Source organism: Oncorhynchus mykiss, chromosome 14, assembly GCF_013265735.2.
Source record: "Oncorhynchus mykiss isolate Arlee chromosome 14, USDA_OmykA_1.1, whole genome shotgun sequence".
Lineage (NCBI taxonomy): Eukaryota > Metazoa > Chordata > Actinopteri > Salmoniformes > Salmonidae > Oncorhynchus > Oncorhynchus mykiss.
The window spans coordinates 22,510,504-22,531,188 of NC_048578.1; the positions used below are offsets into that span (position 1 = coordinate 22,510,504).

The window sequence follows — 20,685 nt, forward strand, 5'->3', positions numbered from 1 at the left end:
CTAGTCTCTACTGCAGCCACACAGACAAACACGCCAGACACTCCCCCTAGTCTCTAAAGTAGCCACACACACTCCCCTAGTCTCTAATGTAGCCACACAGACACTCCCCCTAGTCCCTACTGCAGCCACACAGACAAACACGCCAGACACTCCCCCTAGTCTCTAATGTAGCCACACAGACAATCCCCCTAGTCTCTACTGCAGCCACACAGACAAACACGCCAGACACTCCCCCTAGTCTCTAAAGTAGCCACACACACTCCCCTAGTCTCTAATGTAGCCACACACACTCCCCCTAGTCTCCAATGTAGCCACAGACACTCCCCCTAGTCTCCAATGTAGCCATACAGACACTCCCAATAGTCTCTACCTTAGCCACAGACACTCCCCCTAGTCTCTACTGCAGCCACACAGACACTCCCCGTAGTCTCTAATGTAGCCACAGGGACAGACACTCCCCCTAGTATATAATGTAGCCACAGGGACAGCCACTCCCCCTAGTCTCTCATGCAGCCACAGGGACAGACACTCCCCCTAGTCTCTCATGCAGCCACAGGGACAGACACTCCACCTAGTCTCTACTGCAGCCACACAGACACTCCCCCTAGTCTCTGCTGCAGCCACAGACACTCCCCCTAGTCTCTACTGCAGCCACACAGACACTCCCCCTAGTCTCTAAAGTAGCCACACACACTCCCCTAGTCTCTAATGTAGCCACACAGACACTCCCCCTAGTCCCTACTGCAGCCACACAGACAAACACGCCAGACACTCCCCCTAGTCTCTAATGTAGCCACACAGACAATCCCCCTAGTCTCTACTGCAGCCACACAGACAAACACGCCAGACACTCCCCCTAGTCTCTAAAGTAGCCACACACACTCCCCTAGTCTCTAATGTAGCCACACACACTCCCCCTAGTCTCCAATGTAGCCACAGACACTCCCCCTAGTCTCCAATGTAGCCATACAGACACTCCCAATAGTCTCTACCTTAGCCACAGACACTCCCCCTAGTCTCTACTGCAGCCACACAGACACTCCCCGTAGTCTCTAATGTAGCCACAGGGACAGACACTCCCCCTAGTATATAATGTAGCCACAGGGACAGCCACTCCCCCTAGTCTCTCATGCAGCCACAGGGACAGACACTCCCCCTAGTCTCTCATGCAGCCACAGGGACAGACACTCCACCTAGTCTCTACTGCAGCCACACAGACACTCCCCCTAGTCTCTGCTGCAGCCACAGACACTCCCCCTAGTCTCTACTGCAGCCACACAGACACTCCCCCTAGTCTCTAAAGTAGCCACACACACTCCCCTAGTCTCTAATGTAGCCACACACACTCCCCCTAGTCTCCAATGTAGCCACAGACACTCCCCCTAGTCTCCAATGTAGCCATACATACAACCACAGACACTCCCCCTGGTCTCTAATGAAGCCACACAAACACCCCCCTAGTCTCTAATGTAGGCCCACACACTCCCCCTAGTCTCTACTGCAGCCACACAGACACTCCAGACACTCCCCCTAGTCTCTACTGCAGCCACACAGACACTCCCCCTAGTCTCTACCGTAGCCACAAACACTCCAGATACTCCCCCTAGTCTCTACCGCAGCCACAGGGACAGACACTCCCCCTAGTCTCTACTGCAGCCACACAGACACTCCCCCTAGTCTCTACCGTAGCCACAAACACTCCAGATACTCCCCCTAGTCTCTACCGCAGCCACAGGGACAGACACTCCCCCTAGTCTCTAATGTAGCCACAGGGACAGACACTCCCCCTAGTCTCTAATGCAGCCACAGGGACAGACACTCCCCCTAGTCTCTAATGTAGCCACACACACTCCCCCTATGGTTAAGGATATAACTGCAGCAGAGGTAGGGTTATAGCTACAGCAGAGGTAGGGTTATAGCTACAGCAGAGGTAGGGTTATAGCTACAGCAGAGGTAGGGTTATAGCTACAGCAGAGGTAGGGTTATAGCTACAGCAGAGGTAGGGTTATAGCTACAGCAGAGGTAGGGTTATAGCTACAGCAGAGGTATGGTTATAGCTACAGCAGAGGTATGGTTATAGCTACAGCAGAGGTAGGGTTATAACTACAGTAGAGGTAGAGTTATAACTACAGTAGAGGTAGGGTTATAACTACAGTAGAGGTAGGGTTATAACTACAGTAGAGGTAGGGTTATAACTACAGTAGAGGTAGGGTTATAACTACAGTAGAGGTAGGGTTATAACTACAGTAGAGGTACGATTATAACTACAGTAGAGGTATGGTTAGGATTAAATGACCCATACCTGACATAAGGGGCGGTCCTGTCATGTTCATGGGAGCCATGCCAAGGTTGTTCATGGCGGTGGCCCAGGCGTTGGGGTCTGACATGGGCATCGGCATGGGGTTGGAGTCCATGGACATGTTACGAATCCCTTCTGCAAAGAGAGAGAGAGTCAGTCAGAATACAGTACAATCAGATAGACTAAAATCCCCTTTGGCTACTTTGTATCATTCCCTTACATTTCCTCTTTAATAGCTTATATAATCCTCCCTGTAAGATGTTACAACAACAAAAATAATGTGTTTTTATTCATGTCTGGCAAAAGCAGAGGGGAAAAATTCCTATTTGTGGTTGGAGGGATGAGAGGTCAACTGTCCAGTGACACAGTCTTTAACATTCTATTCAGAGTGGAGGGATGAGAGGTCATCTGTCCAGTGACACAGTCTTTAACATTCTATTCAGAGTGGAGGGATGAGAGGTCATCTGTCCAGTGACACAGTCTTTAACATTCTATTCAGAGTGGAGGGATGAGAGGTCATCTGTCCAGTGACACCTCATTTTACATGCTATTCAGAGGTTATTAGCATTCATTCCCCTCTTGGCTGAACTTCCTCTGACCTCTTGTAAGAGAGGGCCTCCTGATGATGCTGCTTCTCTTCCCTGGCCGACACTACAAACTCTCAGAATGAACAACAGTACTACCACAACACACTCCTCAGATAGAATCTACACAATAAAACTTCAGTAAAAGAGCAGGGCTAGTTTATGTTTCTTTGTCACGGTCAATTTAAGGGAATAAAGCTCACGAAAAGAAGATTATTAGCTTTGGTACTAAGCAAAAGGCCATTTCTAAAGCAGTCGGGCATTCAAAACTTGAAAAAAAAATCGATGGCCTAATATTACAGACACACACATCAATTCAGACAACCCCAGGGAAAGCAGTCTGGTTTTCTACCAAGATCCCTACAGTAAAATACCCCAAGTAAACAAGAACGCATCACACATTCAACCCCAGCCTATTCCTCCCATCTAAACCATTTCACAACTGTAAATGGGCTTTCTGGCTCTCATTTATTTTACCTGTCCCTCTGACAGACGGTAAAGTGTGTTGACTGGCTGTGGCACTGAACTGCTCTCCTGCCTTATGATGCCAAAACAAATCGTTGGTGATGATGAGAACAACACTTCACACACCTCAAAGGTCACTGTCATCTGCTAACACTGATGCTGTGTGTGTGTGTGTATGTGTGTGTGTGTGTGTACACGCGCACGCTCGCACCCTTTCTAATCACTTGAGCAGCAGACTGATTGGTCCGAGGTATAATAAAGGACTAATGATGTTCTCTCTGTCTGGTATAATAAAGGACTAATGATGTTCTCTCTATCTGGTATAATAAAGGACTAATGATGTTATCTCTGTCTGGTATAATAAAGGACTAATGATGTTTCCTCTGTCTGGTATAATAAAGGACTAATGATGTTTCCTCTGTCTGGTATAATAAAGGACTAATGATGTTTCCTCTGTCTGGTATAATAAAGGACTAATGATGTTCCCTCTGTCTGGTATAATAAAGGACTAATGATGTTTCCTCTGTCTGGTATAATAAAGGACTAATGATGTTCTCTCTGTCTGGTATAATAAAGGACTAATGATGTTATCTCTGTCTGGTATAATAAAGGACTAATGATGTTTCCTCTGTCTGGTATAATAAAGGACTAATGATGTTATCTCGGTCTGGTATAATAAAGGACTAATGATGTTCTCTCTGTCTGGTATAATAAAGGACTAATGATGTTCTCTCTGTCTGGTATAATAAAGGACTAATGATGTTATCTCTGTCTGGTATAATAAAGGACTAATGATGTTTTCTCTGTCTGGTATAATAAAGGACTAATGATGTTATCTCTGTCTGGTATAATAAAGGACTAATGATGTTCTCTCTGTCTGGTATAATAAAGGACTAATGATGTTCTCTCTATCTGGTATAATAAAGGACTAATGATGCTCTCTGTCTGGTATAATAAAGGACTAATGATGTTTCCTCTGTCCCCTGCATCCCTGATGCTGTCATTACACTCTCATATCTGGGTTTCCATGACAAAGGCTGTTAAAACCTTACTGTTGTTCCAATGTAAATGTCTCTCAAGACCTTGTTAACCAATTAGACAATCATGGTCCCACAGTGTCAAGGTGCTTTAATTCCTAAATGACAGAGGGGATGTTTGTTTTACTGCAGTCATGGTGTCACTGACCAGTCAAAAATCAACGAGTCTCACTGACCAGCCATAACAAACTAGTCCGGTCCTAAATTACTTTGTTGAGTGATGAATCACAATTTGTCGTTGAAACCAACAAGATCAAAGAGATGTGCATAGACCTCAGGAAGTGAACAACACCTACCTCTGCAACATCTAGGTCAGAACATAGAGATTGTAGAGGAATACAAATATCAGGGTGTCCTCTTGGACAATAAGCTTCAATGGAGTAAATGTACAGACCTGATCTACAAAAAGAGTCAGAGTCTACTTTCTCAGAAAGCTGGGATATTAATGTTGACTGTGCTATCCTGACTCTGTTTTACAAATCTTTCATTGAGACTATTTGAGCCAAGCCACCCCCTGTACCCAGACTGAACTACTCCCCTATGGGCTCAGGTATAAGGTATGTACATGATACTGCAACAACATTTTCACATGGGGACAATAAAGTCAGTGAAGTCTCAATGACCAGTCAAACAAACAGGGCACAAATGCCAGGAAGAAGACAGAACACGAGTCAGTTTAGAAACGGACACCAATGTTCAGCTTAAAAGTGTCTCAGTTTACCCGAAAGGGTCAATTTACATCCACAGGGCCACTGTCTCGCAAAGGGTCATGACTAGAGGTCGACCGATTAATCGGAATGGCAGATTAATTAGGGCCGATTTCAAGTTTTCATAACAATCGGAAATCTGCATTTTTGGGCGCCAATTTCCAATTATTAAAAAAATAAATAATATATATATTTTTGTATACCTTTTATTTAACAAGGCAAGTCAGTTAAGAACACATTCTTATTTTCAATGACTGCTAGGAACTGTGGGTTAACTGCCTTGTTCAGGGGCAGAACGACAGATTTTCACCTTGTCAGCTCAGGGGTTCCAATCTTGCAACCGCACAGTTAACTAGTCCAACGCTCTAACCATTGCACTCCACGAGTAGCCTGCCTGTTACGCAAATGCAGCAGAAGCCAAGGTAAATTGCTAGCTAGCATTAAACTTATCTTATAAAAAACAATCAATCATAATCACTAGTTATTACTACTAATCCAGTTTAGCAGGAAATATTAACCAGGTAAAATTGTGTCATTTCTCTTGCATTCATTGCACGCAGAGTCAGGGTATATGCAACAGAGTTAGGGCTGCCTGGGTCATTGCGAACTAATTTGCAAGAATTGTACGTAATTATGACATACATTGAAGGTTGTGCAATGTAACAAGAATATTATTTAGACTTCGGGATGCCACAAGTTAGATAAAACACAGAATGGTTCCGTATTTCACTGAAATAATAAACGTTTTGTTTTCGAAATGATAGTTTCCGGATTCGATCTTATGACCAAAGGCTCGTATTTCTGTGTGTTATTTGTTATAATTAAGTCTGATTTGACAGAGCAGTCTGACTGAGCAGAAGCAGGCCCGTAATCATTCATTCAAACAGCATTTTTGTGTATTTTGCCAGCAGCTCTTCGCAAGCACACCGCTGTTTATGACTTCAAGCCTATCAGCCTAATGGCTGGTGAAACCAATGTGAAATGGCTAGCTAGTTAGCTGGGAGTGCGCTAATACTGTTTCAAACGTCACTCGCTTTTAGATTTGGAGTAGTTATTCCCCTTGCACTGCAAGGAGCGATGGGTAACGATGCTTCGAGTGTGGCTGTTGTTGATGTATTCCTGGTTCAAGCCCAGGTAGGGGCGAGGAGGGGGACGGAAGCTATACTGTTACACTGGCAATACTATAGTGCCTATAAGGACATCCAATAGTCAAAGTTATATGAAATACAAATGGTATAGAGAGAAAGAGTCCTATAAATACTACACTGCTCAAAAAAATAAAGGGAACACTTAAACAACACAATGTAACTCCAAGTCAATCACACTTCTGTGAAATCAAACTGTCCACTTAGGAAGCAACACTGATTGACAATAAATTGCACATGCTGTTGTGCAAATGAAATAGACAACAGGTGGAAATTATATACAATTAGCAAGACACCCCCAATAAAGGAGTGGTTCTGCAGGTGGTGACTACAGACCACTTCTCAGTTCCTATGCTTCCTGGCTGATGTTTTGGTCACTTTTGAATGCTGGCGGTGCTTTCACTCTAGTGGTAGCATGAGACGGAGTCTACAACCCACACAAGTAGCTCAGGTAGTGCAGCTCATCAAGGATGGCACATCAATGCGAGCTGTGGCAAGAAGGTTTGCTGTGTCTGTCAGCGTAGTGTCCAGAGCATGGAGGCGCTACCAGGAGACAGGCCAGTACATCAGGAGACGTGGAGGAGGCCGTAAGAGGGCAACAACCCAGCAGCAGGACCGCTACCTCCACCTTTGTGCAAGGAGGAGCAGGAGGAGCACTGCCAGAGCCCTGCAAAATGACCTCCAGCAGGCCACAAATGTGCATGTGTCTGCTCAAACGGTCAGAAACAGACTCCATGAGGGTATGAGGGCCCGACGTCCACAGGTGGGTGTTGTGCTTACAGCCCAACACCGTGTAGGACGTTTGGCATTTGCCAGAGAACACCAAGATTGGCAAATTCCCCACTGGCGCCCTGTGCTCTTCACAGATTAAAGCATGTTCACACTGAGCACATGTGACAGACATGACAGAGTCTGGAGAGGGCTGGCATTTCTTTGGGGGGCCACACAGCCCTCCATGTGCTCGCCAGAGGTAACCTGACTGCCATTAGGTACCGAGATGAGATCCTCAGACCCCTTGTGAGACCATATGCTGGTGCGGTTGGCCCTGGGTTCCTCCTAATGCAAGACAATGCTAGACCTCATGTGGCTGGAGTGTGTCGGCAGTTGCTGCAAGAGGAAGGCATTGATGCTATGGACTGGCCCGCCCGTTCCCCAGACCTGAATCCAATTGAGCACATCTGGGACATCATGTCTCGCTCCATCCACCAATGCCACGTTGCACCACAAACTGTCCAGGAGTTGGCTTTAGTCCAGGTCTGGGAGGAGATCCCTCAGGAGACCATCCGCCAACTCATCAGGAGCATGCCCAGGCGTTGTAGGGAGGTCATACAGGCACGTGGTGGCCACACACACTACTGAGCCTCATTTTGACTTGTTTTAAGGACATTACATCAAAGTTGGATCAGCCTGTAGTGTGATTTTCCACTTTAATTTTGAGTGTGACTCCAAATACAGACCTCCATGGGTTGATAAATTTGATTTCCATTGATAATTTTTGTGTGATTTTGTTGTCAGCACATTCAACTATGTAAAGAAAAAAGTATTTAATAAGAATATTTCATTCATTCAGATCTAGAATGTGTTATTTTAGTGTTCCCTTTATTTTTTTGAGCAGTGTATATCAACTACAACCTAAAACCTCTTACCATGGAATATTGAAGTCTCATGTTAAAAGGAACCACCAACTTTCATATGTTCTCATGTTCTGAGCAAGGAACTTAAACGTTAGCTTTTTTACATGGCACATATTTTACATGGCACACATTTTTACACGGCACATATTACTTTCTTCTCCAACACTTCGTTATTGCATTATTTAAACCAAATTAAACGTTTCATTATTTATTTGAGGCTAAATGGATTTTATTTATGTTTTATATTAAGTTAAAATAAGTGTTAATTCAGTATTGTTGTAATTGTCATTATTACAAATAAAAAAATAAAATAAATCGGCCGATTAATCGGTATCAGCTTTTTTGGTCCTCCAATAATCGGTATCGGCGTTGAAAAATCATAGTCGGACGACCTCTAGTCATGACACATCCACAGGGCCACTGTCTCTCAAAGGATCCCGATGCATCCATACTGTTTAGCTCATTACAGGAAGCCTGGGTTGTCTTAGGAGTTCTGATGTTATCAGGTTGATAGTTATCTAAGGGCTGAAGGCTTTGAGAGAGAGTTAAAGTGCTGGTTGAGGTCAAGGTTACCCTCATGCCCTGTAATGATAAGATGTCGTGGAGGAAATGTCCACAGTGCCTCACTCGTTCCGTCCTGCGTCCCTCCCTCCCTCCCTGGGCGCTGGCCTCCTGGGATTTAGGGCTTCATAGAGTGACCTTGAGGCCAGAGCTCTGGCATGGCTCCCCTCAGTTCCCTTCCACTCAATCACATCCACACAGAGCAGAGGGAGTGTGTCTGAATAGCAAACAGCAGTGGAAAGATCAACACTAGCACACACACACGCTCACACACATGTACACACACACTCGCTGGCCCAACCAGAAGACATTTCAGCCAGTGAAAATACACATCCGTCATCACGAGAAGGGCTAAATGCGTCTGATTGAACACGTTATACCAGTTCTCTTGTTTTTAATGACTCAATTCCTAACATTTGGCAGGAATTGATTCAATGTGTAAGCTCTACTGAACATGTTACTGTAATCAATTCAAGGTCAAATGAGGCAGAAGAAAATTAATTGTGATGAAATTGTGTTACGATACCGATGGCTCTATTTCCTGTTGGCGTTAAGTACGCACGCTCGTCTGCAATTTCTACCTGTTAAAGCCGGCACTTCTATTCTATTTTCAAACCCTAGTGATAATTTAACTGTCTTATATGAGCTCGCTTATAATGAGGCGGGAGAGGTGGAAATATCTGAGGTGTGTCCTTAAAAATGTGAGCCAAAGTGACAATTTCAGTATGCGCTGGTAGGGATATTTCATACCAACCGAAAGCTGGCCTTAGCACTAATACGGTTAGTTGTGGCATTGATTTTGACAGCGGAAGCGCAGCCTATTCAGCTGTGATGCACAGTGCGTGCACATATTCACATGAAGTGCTTTTTGTGTCTGTAAACAAATGTTTTTTCCCCATTTAGTTTAGATTTGATTCAAACTAAGCACAGCCTCCCTTCCTCTCAATGAAGAGTTTGGCAGTAGTGAAACAGTGAGTGCACATCCCCTTTATATATGTGCCAAAGTAATGGCATAAGAAACACTGCCACAGGCCTGACCTCAGCCTTACTGGCCATCGAGCTGCAGTAAAGGGCTTTTAAGCTGAAATAAAAGGCTCCCCCAGGGTGCTGATAGGAAATGAATCCGTTTTAAGGTCCATTGGCTAGAGGCCTCCCAGCAGGCCAAAAGAAGCTCAGGGACATTTAGTTTACAATGGGCAAGTCTTAACTGCTAACAGGCCAATTACAGCCTTTTTATAAAGAAAGGCCTCCTGGACACAATCAAGGTCACATACCGACAGGGAAGGAAGACTGCACTCAGGACTAACTGATGGAGAGAATGGGAGAATGGAGGAGGAGCGAGAAAGAAAGAGTATGGTCTAACACAGGGATGGGCCACTGGCGGCCCACGGGGTACCCCCTTTTGAGGACCAATAAAAAAATTAAAATCAATTATATATATACAGTGGGGCAAAAAAGTATTTAGTCAGTCACCAATTGTGCAAGTTCTCCCACTTAAAAAGATGAGGCCTGTAATTTTCATCATAGGTACACTTCAACTATGACAGACAAAATGAGAAAAAATCATCCAGAAAATCACATTGTAGGATTTTTGATTAATTTATTTGCAAATTATGGTGGAAAATAAGTATTTGGTCACCTACAAACAAGCATGATTTCTGGCTCTCACAGACCTGTAACTTATTCTTTAAGAGGCTCCTCTGTCCTCCACTCGTTACCTCTATTAATGGCACCTGTTTGAACTTGTTATCAGTATAAAATACCTGTCCACAACCTCAAACAGTCACACACACGTTTTTTAGAAATGTTTGCAAATGAATACAAATAAAAAAAATGAAATATCACATTTCAATAAGTATTCAGACCCTTTACTCTGTACTTTGTTGAAGCACCTTTGGCAGCGATTACAGCCTCGAGTCTTCTCGGGTATGATGCTACAAGCTTGGCACACCTGTATTTGGGGAGTTTCTCCCATTCTTCTCTGCAGATCCTCTCAAGCTCTGTCAGGTTGAATGGGGAGCATAGCTAAACAGTTATTTTCAGGTCTCTCCAGAGATGTTAAATTAGGTTCAAGTCCTGGCTCTGGTTGGGCCAATCAAGGTCATTCAGACTTGTTCCGAAGCCATTCCTGCATTTTCTTGGCTGTGGTTAGGGTCATTGTCCTGCTGGAAGGTGAATCTTCGCCCACAGGTCCTGAGCACTCTGGAGCAGGTTTTCATCAAGAAGCTATCTGTACTTTGCTCCGTTCATCTTTCCCTCAATCCTGATTGGTCTCCCAATCCCTGCGGATGAAAAACATCCCCACAGCATGATGTTGCCAGCACCATGCTTGACCATAGGAATGGTGCCAGGTTTCCTCCAGATGTGACGCTTGGCTTCAAAAGTTGACACGCCTAGTCATTCCAGGGCTTTTCTTTCTTTCTTTTTTACTATATTCCTGATTGTAGGATAATAGTGAAGACATCAAAACTATGAAATAACACACATTTTTGACTGGTACTGTATATATTTATTTTGGGTCGGGGTGGGGGTGGGGGTGGGGGGGGGGGTCGGGGTCTCAAGTTACTGTTGTGAGTTTACAAGGTGCAAGTTAGAAATTTGGTTCTGCAGTCACTCAATTAGCCCATGTCAGCAACAAAAAAACGTGACTGAAATTAGTCTAGCAGCCGGGGTGGGGCCCATTGATCATCAGTTATCATATTAAGAGCAGCAAATGAAAAGGGCCTTTAAATGTGTCCTTGCTGAACAGAACAGTGGTGGGTGAAATGGTGTAGTATCTAATTCATTTCCATTGCATGTCTGTATATCACAAAGAAAAACACCCAAGACATTAGATGTCTGTGATTTCCTCTGAATAGGAGTTCTGGGTCCTTACACTCACAGCATGAATCACAATATAGGAGGAAGAAGAGGCTGCCATTTTCATTCAAACATAATGCTAAGATTAGTGATGCCAGGCCATCCTTACACGTGAAAAACCCTCACCAGGGAGAATAAAATGCATGGTGAAATAGCTTTGTTGGAGTGGATGGATGTCTGTTTAACCTTAATCTAGTGGATGCAGATCAATGTGTTTCTGCCCTGTTTTCTGTTTGTGTCAGAGATTCCCTCCACCTGAATCCAACACCAGCACAACTAAATCAGTAAGGTGGGGAGCCTGGATTCAACTATATAATGTTTCTGTATTTTATAACTTGAGAGCTTTGGAAACTGTAACTATTTCCACATTAGATCCACCTAAAGGCATATGCACACACACACAAACCGCGCACACGCACACTCACCCACAATGCTTAATAATGTATGAGTGACCTCTTCACTCCTTTCATCTCTTACTGATATAGGAATCTTAGGGCCTTTCTCATTAGCAGTGGAGCTGGGAGGGATCCCTCAGAGTGGGGGTGTAGACAACAGATCTGTTCATTTAGGATGAGGGCCAGTGAAAGGAGAGTTCAGACAGAAGTAGCTGATAGTTGCAGCCTGAGGACGCATATCTCTCTGCACCACGAAATTCCTCAGCCTGATCCTGCCAAGCTTTCAGAGGGGAAAGGGTCTTCATCTCTCTCTCCCTCCCTCATCAAGGGTCTCCCCCATCTCTCCCTCCCTCATCAAGGGTCTCCCCCATTTTCCATCCCTCATCAAGGGTCTCCCCCATCTCGCTCCCTCATCAAGGGTCTCCCCCATCTCTCCCCCTAGGCAAGGGTCTACCCTCATCAAGGGTCTCCCCATCTCTCTCCCTCAAGGGTCTCCCCCATGTCTCTCCCTCAAGGGTGTCCCCCATCTCTCTCCCTCAAGGGTGTCCCCCATCTCTCTTCCTCAAGGGTGTCCCCCATCTCTCTCCCTCAAGGGTCTCCCCCATCTCTCTCCCTCAAGGGTCTCCCCCATCTCTCTCCCCCTGGGCAAGGGTCTCCCCTCATTAAGGGTCTCCCCATCTCTCTCTCCCTCACCAAGGGTCTCCATCTCTCTCTCTCCCTCACCAAGGGTCTCCATCTCTCTCTCTCCCTCACCAAGGGTCTCCATCTCTCTCTCTCCCTCACCAAGGGTCTCCATCTCTCTCTCTCCCTCACCAAGGGTCTCCATCTCTCTCTCTCCCTCACCAAGGGTCTCCATCTCTCTCTCTCCCTCACCAAGGGTCTCCATCTCTCTCTCTCCCTCACCAAGGGTCTCCATCTCTCTCTCTCCAAGGGTCTCCATCTCTCTCTCTCCAAGGGTCTCCATCTCTCTCTCTCCCTCACCAAGGGTCTCCATCTCTCTCTCTCCCTCACCAAGGGTCTCCAAGGGTCTTCATCTCTCTCTCTCCCTCACCAAGGGTCTCCATCTCTCTCTCCCTCACCAAGGGTCTCCATCTCTCTCCCTCCCTCACCAAGGGTCTCCATCTCTCCCTCCCTCACCAAGGGTCTCCATCTCTCCCTCCCTCACCAATGGTCATCTCCCCCCCAAGGGTCACCCCCCCCCCCCCAGGGTCACCCCCCCCCCCAGGGTCATCACCCACCCCCCCAAGACCCCCCCCCCCATCGAGCGTCTCCCATCTCTCTCTCCCCCATCGAGCGTCTCCCATCTCTCTCTCCCCCATCGAGCGTCTCCCATCTCTCTCTCCCTCACCAAGGGTCTCCATCTCTCTCTCTCCCTCACCAAGGGTCTCCAAGGGTCTTCATCTCTCTCTCTCCCTCACCAAGGGTCTCCATCTCTCTCTCCCTCACCAAGGGTCTCCATCTCTCTCCCTCACCAAGGGTCTCCATCTCTCCCTCCCTCACCAAGGGTCTCCATCTCTCCCTCCCTCACCAATGGTCATCTCCCCCCCAAGGGTCACCCCCCCCCCCCCCCCCCCCCAGGGTCACCCCCCCCCCCCAGGGTCATCACCCACCCCCCCAAGACCCCCCCCCCCCATCGAGCGTCTCCCATCTCTCTCTCCCCCATCGAGCGTCTCCCATCTCTCTCTCCCTCACCAAGGGTCTCCATCTCTCTCCCTCCCTCACCAAGGGTCTCCATCTCTCCCTCCCTCACCAAGGGTCTCCATCTCTCCCTCCCTCACCAATGGTCATCTCCCCCCCAAGGGTCATCTCCCCCCCAAGGGTCATCTCCCCCCCCCCAAGGGCCCCCCCCCCCCCCCAGGGTCATCACCCACCCCCCCAAGGCCCCCCCCCCCATCGAGCGTCTCCCATCTCTCTCTCCCCCATCGAGCGTCTCCCATCTCTCTATCCCCCATAGAGGGTCTCCCATCTCTCTATCCCCCATCGAGGGTCTCCCATCTCTCTCTCCCCCATCGAGCATCTCCCATCTCTCTCCCCCCCATCGAGCGTCTCCCATCTCTCTCCCCCATCGAGCGTCTCCCATCTCTCTCCCCCATCGAGCGTCTCCCATCGAGCGTCTCCCATCTCTCTCCCTCATCAAGGGTCTCCATCAATCTCCCTCATCAAGGGTCTCCATCACTCTCCCTCATCAAGGGTCTCCATCACTCTCCCTCATCAAGGGTCTCCATCACTCTCCCTCATCAAGGGTCTCCATCTCTCTCTCCCTCATCAAGGGTCTCCATCTCTCTCTCCCTCATCAAGGGTCTCCATCTCTCTCCCCTCCATCGAGCGTCTCCCATCTCTCTCCCCTCCATCGAGTGTCTCCCATCTCTCTCCCCACATCGAGCGTCTCCCATCTCTCTCCCCCCCATCGAGCGTCTCCCATCTCTCTCCCCCCCATCGAGCGTCTCCCATCTCTCTCCCCCCATCGAGCGTCCCGTCCCCCCCCCATCGAGGGTCTCCCCCCCATCGAGGGTCTCCCCATCTCTCCGCCCCCATCGAGCGTCTCCCTATCTCTCCCCCCCATCGAGCGTCTCCCATCTCTCCCCTCCCCCCATCGAGCGTCTCCCATCTCTCCACCCCATCGAGGGTCTCCCCATCTCTCCGCCCCCATCGAGCGTCTCCCTATCTCTCCCCCCCATCGAGCGTCCCCCCCCCCCCCCCATCGAGGGTCTCCCCATCTCTCCGCCCCCATCGAGCGTCTCCCTATCTCTCCCCCCCATCGAGCGTCTCCCATCTCTCCCCTCACCCATCGAGCGTCTCCCATCTCTCCGCCCCATTGAGCGTCTCCCTATCTCTCTCCCCTCCAAAAGAGTTCCCTCTCAGTCTACCATTGACTATGTACAGACCCAGTGTTCCACAGAGCTTCACGAGCTGTACTCCGTTTTTGTTTTTCACTTTGTCATAGTTGTTTCTGTGAGGGTATGTGGTATCTCTCTCTCTCTCGCTCTCTCGCTCTCTCTCTCGCTTTTGTTCTCTCTCTCTCGTGCTTTCGTTCTCTCTCGTGCTTTTGCTCTCTCGTGCTTTCGCTCTCTTGTTCGCTCTCTCCCTCTCTCGTGTTCTCTCGCTCTCTTTCAATTTCAATTAAGTTCACTTCAAAGGGCTTTATTGGCATGGGAAACATATGTTTACATTGCCAAAGCAACTGAAATAGATAATGCTCTCTCTCGCGCTCCCGAGCGTCTCCCCATCTCTCCCCCCCCATCGAGGGTCTCCCCATCTCTCCGCCCCCATCGAGCGTCTCCCTATCTCTCCCCCCCATCGAGCGTCTCCCATCTCTCCCCTCCCCCCATCGAGCGTCTCCCATCTCTCCACCCCATCGAGGGTCTCCCCATCTCTCCGCCCCCATCGAGCGTCTCCCTATCTCTCCCCCCCATCGAGCGTCCCCACCCCCCCCCCATCGAGGGTCTCCCCATCTCTCCGCCCCCATCGAGCGTCTCCCTATCTCTCCCCCCCATCGAGCGTCTCCCATCTCTCCCCTCACCCATCGAGCGTCTCCCATCTCTCCGCCCCATTGAGCGTCTCCCTATCTCTCTCCCCTCCATCGAGCGTCTCCCATCTCTCTCCCCTCCATCGAGTGTCTCCCATCTCTCTCCCCACATCGAGCGTCTCCCATCTCTCTCCCCCCCATCGAGCGTCTCCCATCTCTCTCCCCCCCATCGAGCGTCTCCCATCTCTCTCCCCCCATCGAGCGTCCCGCCCCCCCCCCATCGAGGGTCTCCCCCCCATCGAGGGTCTCCCCATCTCTCCGCCCCCATCGAGCGTCTCCCTATCTCTCCCCCCCATCGAGCGTCTCCCATCTCTCCCCTCCCCCCATCGAGCGTCTCCCATCTCTCCACCCCATCGAGGGTCTCCCCATCTCTCCGCCCCCATCGAGCGTCTCCCTATCTCTCCCCCCCATCGAGCGTCTCCCCCCCCCCCCCATCGAGGGTCTCCCCATCTCTCCGCCCCCATCGAGCGTCTCCCTATCTCTCCCCCCCATCGAGCGTCTCCCATCTCTCCCCTCACCCATCGAGCGTCTCCCATCTCTCCGCCCCATTGAGCGTCTCCCTATCTCTCCCCCCCATCGAGCGTCTCCCATCTCCCCCCCCCCCCCAATCGAGCGTCTCCCCATCTCTCCCCCCCATCGAGCGTCTCCCATCTCCCCCATCGAGCGTCTCCCCATCTCTCCCCCCTCATTGAGCTTCTCCCCATCTCCCCCCCCCCATCGAGCTTCTCCCCATCTCCCCCCCCCATCGAGCTTCTCCCCATCTCCCCCCCCCATCGAGCGTCTCCCCATCTCCCCCCCCCCCCCATCGAGCATCTCCCCCCCCATCGAGCGTCTCCCCATCTCTCTCCCCCCCATCGAGCGTCCCCCCCCCATCGAGCGTCTCCCATCTCTCTCCCCCCCATCGAGCGTCTCCCATCTCTCCCCCCCATCGAGCGTCTCACATCTCTCTCCCCCCCATCGAGCGTCTCACATCTCTCCCCCCCCCATCGAGCGTCTCACATCTCTCTCTCCCCATCGAGCGTCTCCCATCTCTCTCTCTCCATCGAGCGTCTCCCATCTCTCTCCTCCCCATCGAGCGTCTCCCATCTCTCTCCTCCCCATCGAGCGTCTCCCATCTCCCCCCCCCATCGAGCGTCTCCCATCTCCCCCCCCCATCGAGCGTCTCCCATCTCCCCCCCCCATCGAGCGTCTCCCATCTCCCCCCCCCATCGAGCGTCTCCCATCTCTCCCCCCCATCGAGCGTCTCCCATCTCTCCCCCCCCATCGAGCGTCTCCCATCTCTCCCCCCCCATCGAGCGTCTCCCATCTCTCCCCCCCCATCGAGCGTCTCCCATCTCCCCCCCCCATCGAGCGTCTCCCATCTCTCCCCCCCCATCGAGCGTCTCCCATCTCTCCCCCCCATCGAGCGTCTCCCATCTCTCCCCCCCAATCGAGCGTCTCCCATCTCTCCCCCCCATCGAGCGTCTCCCATCTCTCCCCCCCATCGAGCGTCTCCCATCTCTCCCCCCCATCGAGCGTCTCCCATCTCCCCCCCCCATCGAGCGTCTCCCATCTCTCCCCCCCCATCGAGCGTCTCCCATCTCTCCCCCCCATCGAGCGTCTCCCCATCTCTCCCCCCCATCGAGCGTCTCCCCATCTCCCCCCCCATCGAGCGTCTCCCATCTCTCTCCCCCACCCCCATCGAGCGTCTCCCCATCTCTCCCCCCCATCGAGCGTCTCCCATCTCTCTCCCCCCCCATCGAGCGTCTCCCATCTCTCCCCCCCCCCCATCGAGCGTCTCCCATCTCTCCCCCCCCCCATCGAGCTTCTCCCCATCTCCCCCCCATCGAGCTTCTCCCCATCTCCCCCCCATCGAGCTTCTCCCCATCTCCCCCCATCGAGCGTCTCCCCATCTCTCCCCCCTCATTGAGCTTCTCCCCATCTCCCCCCCCCATCGAGCTTCTCCCCATCTCCCCCCCATCGAGCGTCTCCCCATCTCCCCCCCCCCCCCATCGAGCATCTCCCCCCCCATCGAGCGTCTCCCCATCTCTCTCCCCCCCATCGAGCGTCCCCCCCCCATCGAGCGTCTCCCATCTCTCTCCCCCCCATCGAGCGTCTCCCATCTCTCCCCCCCATCGAGCGTCTCACATCTCTCTCCCCCCCATCGAGCGTCTCACATCTCTCTCCCCCCCATCGAGCGTCTCACATCTCTCTCTCCCCATCGAGCGTCTCACATCTCTCTCTCTCCATCGAGCGTCTCCCATCTCTCTCCTCCCCATCGAGCGTCTCCCATCTCTCTCCTCCCCATCGAGCGTCTCCCATCTCTCCCCCCCATCGAGCGTCTCCCATCTCCCCCCCCATCGAGCGTCTCCCATCTCTCCCCCCCCATCGAGCGTCTCCCCATCTCTCCCCCCCCCATCGAGCGTCTCCCATCTCTCCCCCCCATCGAGCGTCTCCCATCTCTCCCCCCCCATCGAGCGTCTCCCATCTCCCCCCCCCATCGAGCGTCTCCCATCTCTCCCCCCCCATCGAGCGTCTCCCATCTCTCCCCCCCCATCGAGCGTCTCCCATCTCTCCCCCCCATCGAGCGTCTCCCATCTCTCCCCCCCATCGAGCGTCTCCCATCTCTCCCCCCCCATCGAGCGTCTCCCATCTCTCCCCCCCCATCGAGCGTCTCCCATCTCTCCCCCCATCGAGCGTCTCCCATCTCTCCCCCCCATCGAGCGTCTCCCATCTCCCCCCCCCCCATCGAGCGTCTCCCATCTCTCCCCCCCCATCGAGCGTCTCCCATCTCTCTCCCCCACCCCCATCGAGCGTCTCCCCATCGAGCGTCTCCCATCTCTCTCCCCCCCCATCGAGCGTCTCCCATCTCTCCCCCCCCCCATCGAGCGTCTCCCATCTCTCCCCCCCCCCCATCGAGCTTCTCCCCATCTCCCCCCCATCGAGCTTCTCCCCATCTCCCCCCCATCGAGCTTCTCCCCATCTCCCCCCCATCGAGCTTCTCCCCATCCCCCCCCCCATCGAGCTTCTCCCCATCCCCCCCCCCATCGAGCTTCTCCCCATCTCCCCCCCCCATCGAGCTTCTCCCCATCTCCCCCCCCCATCGAGCTTCTCCCCATCTCCCCCCCCCATCGAGCTTCTCCCCATCTCCCCCCCCATCGAGCTTCTCCCCATCTCCCCCCCCATCGAGCTTCTCCCCATCTCCCCCCCATCGAGCTTCTCCCCATCTCCCCCCCCATCGAGCTTCTCCCCATCCCCCCCCATCGAGCTTCTCCCCATCTCTCCCCCCCCATCGAGCTTCTCCCCATCTCTCTCCCCCCCCCCACCGAGCGTCTCCCCATCTCTCTCCCCCCCCCACCGAGCGTCTCCCCATCTCTCCCCCCCCATCGAGCGTCTCCCCATCTCTCCACCCCCATCGAGCGTCTCCCCATCTCTCCACCCCCATCGAGCGTCTCCCCATCTCTCCCCCCCATCGAGCGTCTCCCATCTCTCTCCCCCACTCCCATCGAGCGTCTCCCCATCTCTCCCCCCATCGAGCGTCTCCCATCTCCCCCCCCCCATCGAGCGTCTCCCATCTCCCCCCCCCATCGAGCGTCTCCCATCTCCCCCCCCCCCGTCGAGCGTCTCCCATCTCTCCCCCCCCCCCCGTCGAGCTTCTCCCCATCTCCACCCCCCCCATCGAGCTTCTCCCCATCTCCCCCCCCCATCGAGCTTCTCTCCCCCCCCCCCCCCCCCCCCCCCATCGAGCGTCTCCCCCCCATCGAGGGTCTCCCCCAAAAAGCACTCTGTCCGGGGAACAACCTCTGTTTCTATCCTCTTATCAGGATCAATTTTTAGATGTGTTGTGTCACTAGAGCAGAGCAGCCATTCCTGGAGAAGGGTTTTCACATCTTATCATAGAGGGATGTGACAGACAGAAACACTGACTAGATAACAGAGCAGGAGCGCGAGAGAGAGCATTATCTATTTCAGTTGCTTTGGCAATGTAAACATATGTTTCCCATGCCAATAAAGCCCTTTGAAGTGAACTTAATTGAAATTGAAAGAGAGCGAGAGAACACGAGAGAGGGAGAGAGCGAACAAGAGAGCGAAAGCACGAGAGAGCAAAAGCACGAGAGAGAACGAAAGCACGAGAGAGAGAGAACGAAAGCGAGAGAGAGAGCGAGAGAGCGAGAGAGAGAGAGATACCACATACCCTCACAGAAACAACTATGACAAAGTGAAAAACAAAAACGGAGTACAGCTCGTGAAGCTCTGTGGAACACTGGGTCTGTACATAGTCAATGGTAGACTGAGAGGGAACTCTTTTGGTGGGTACACCTACAGCTCTGTCGAACACTGGGTCTGTACATAGTCAATGGTAGACTGAGAGGGAACTCTTTTGGTGGGTACACCTACAGCTCTGTCGAACACTGGGTCTGTACATAGTCAATGGTAGGCTGAGAGGGGACTCTTTTGGTGGGTACACCTACAGCTCTGTCGAACACTGGGTCTGTACATAGTCAATGGTAGGCTGAGAGGGGGACTCTTTAGGTAGGTACACCTACAGCTCTGTCGAACACTGGGTCTGTACATAGTCAATGGTAGGCTGAGAGGGGACTCTTTTGGTGGGTACACCTACAGCTCTGTCGAACACTGGGTCTGTACATAGTCAATGGTAGGCTGAGAGGGGGACTCTTTAGGTAGGTACACCTACAGCTCTGTCGAACACTGGGTCTGTACATAGTCAATGGTAGGCTGAGAGGGGACTCTTTTGGTGGGTACACCTACAGCTCTGTCGAACACTGGGTCTGTACATAGTCAATGGTAGGCTGAGAGGGGACTCTTTTGGTGGGTACACCTACAGCTCTGTCGAACACTGGGTCTGTACCTAGTCAATGGTAGGCTGAGAGGGGGACTCTTTAGGTAGGTACACCTACAGCTCTGTCGAACACTGGGTCTGTACATAGTCAATGGTAGGCTGAGAGGGGACTCTTTTGGTGGGTACACCTACAGCTCTGTCGAACACTGGGTCTGTACATAGTCAATGGTAGGCTGAGAGGGGGACTCTTTAGGTAGGTACACCTACAGCTCTGTCGAACACTGGGTCTGTACATAGTCAATGGTAGGCTGAGAGGGGACTCTTTTGGTAGGTACACCTACAGCTCTGTGGAACACTGGGTCTGTACATAGTCAATGGTAGGCTGAGAGGGGACTCTTTTGGTAGGTACACCTACAGCTCTGTGGAACACTGGGTCTGTACATAGTCAATGGTAGGCTGAGAGGGGACTCTTTTGGTAGGTACACCTACAGCTCTGTGGAACACTGGGTCTGTACATAGTCAATGGTAGGCTGAGAGGGGACTCTTTTGGTAGGTACACCTACAGCTCTGTGGAACACTGGGTCTGTACATAGTCAATGGTAGGCTGAGAGGGGACTCTTTTGGTAGGTACACCTACAGCTCTGTCGAACACTGGGTCTGTACATAGTCAATGGTAGGCTGAGAGGGGACTCT

At 51.5% G+C, this 20,685-nt stretch overlaps 1 protein-coding gene across 5 annotated transcripts in view; it reads right to left on the minus strand.

Moving 5' to 3' along the window:
* LOC110488996 (ecto-NOX disulfide-thiol exchanger 2) overlaps positions 1-20,685 on the minus strand; it is a 309,872-nt gene that overhangs the window by 91,888 nt on the left and 197,299 nt on the right. For all 5 annotated transcript variants that reach the window (XM_036943153.1, XM_036943154.1, XM_036943151.1 and 2 more), the window contains one exon: positions 2,303-2,434. In XM_036943153.1, coding sequence (XP_036799048.1) covers positions 2,303-2,434 — 132 coding nt within the window. The remainder of the gene's footprint in view (positions 1-2,302; positions 2,435-20,685) is intronic.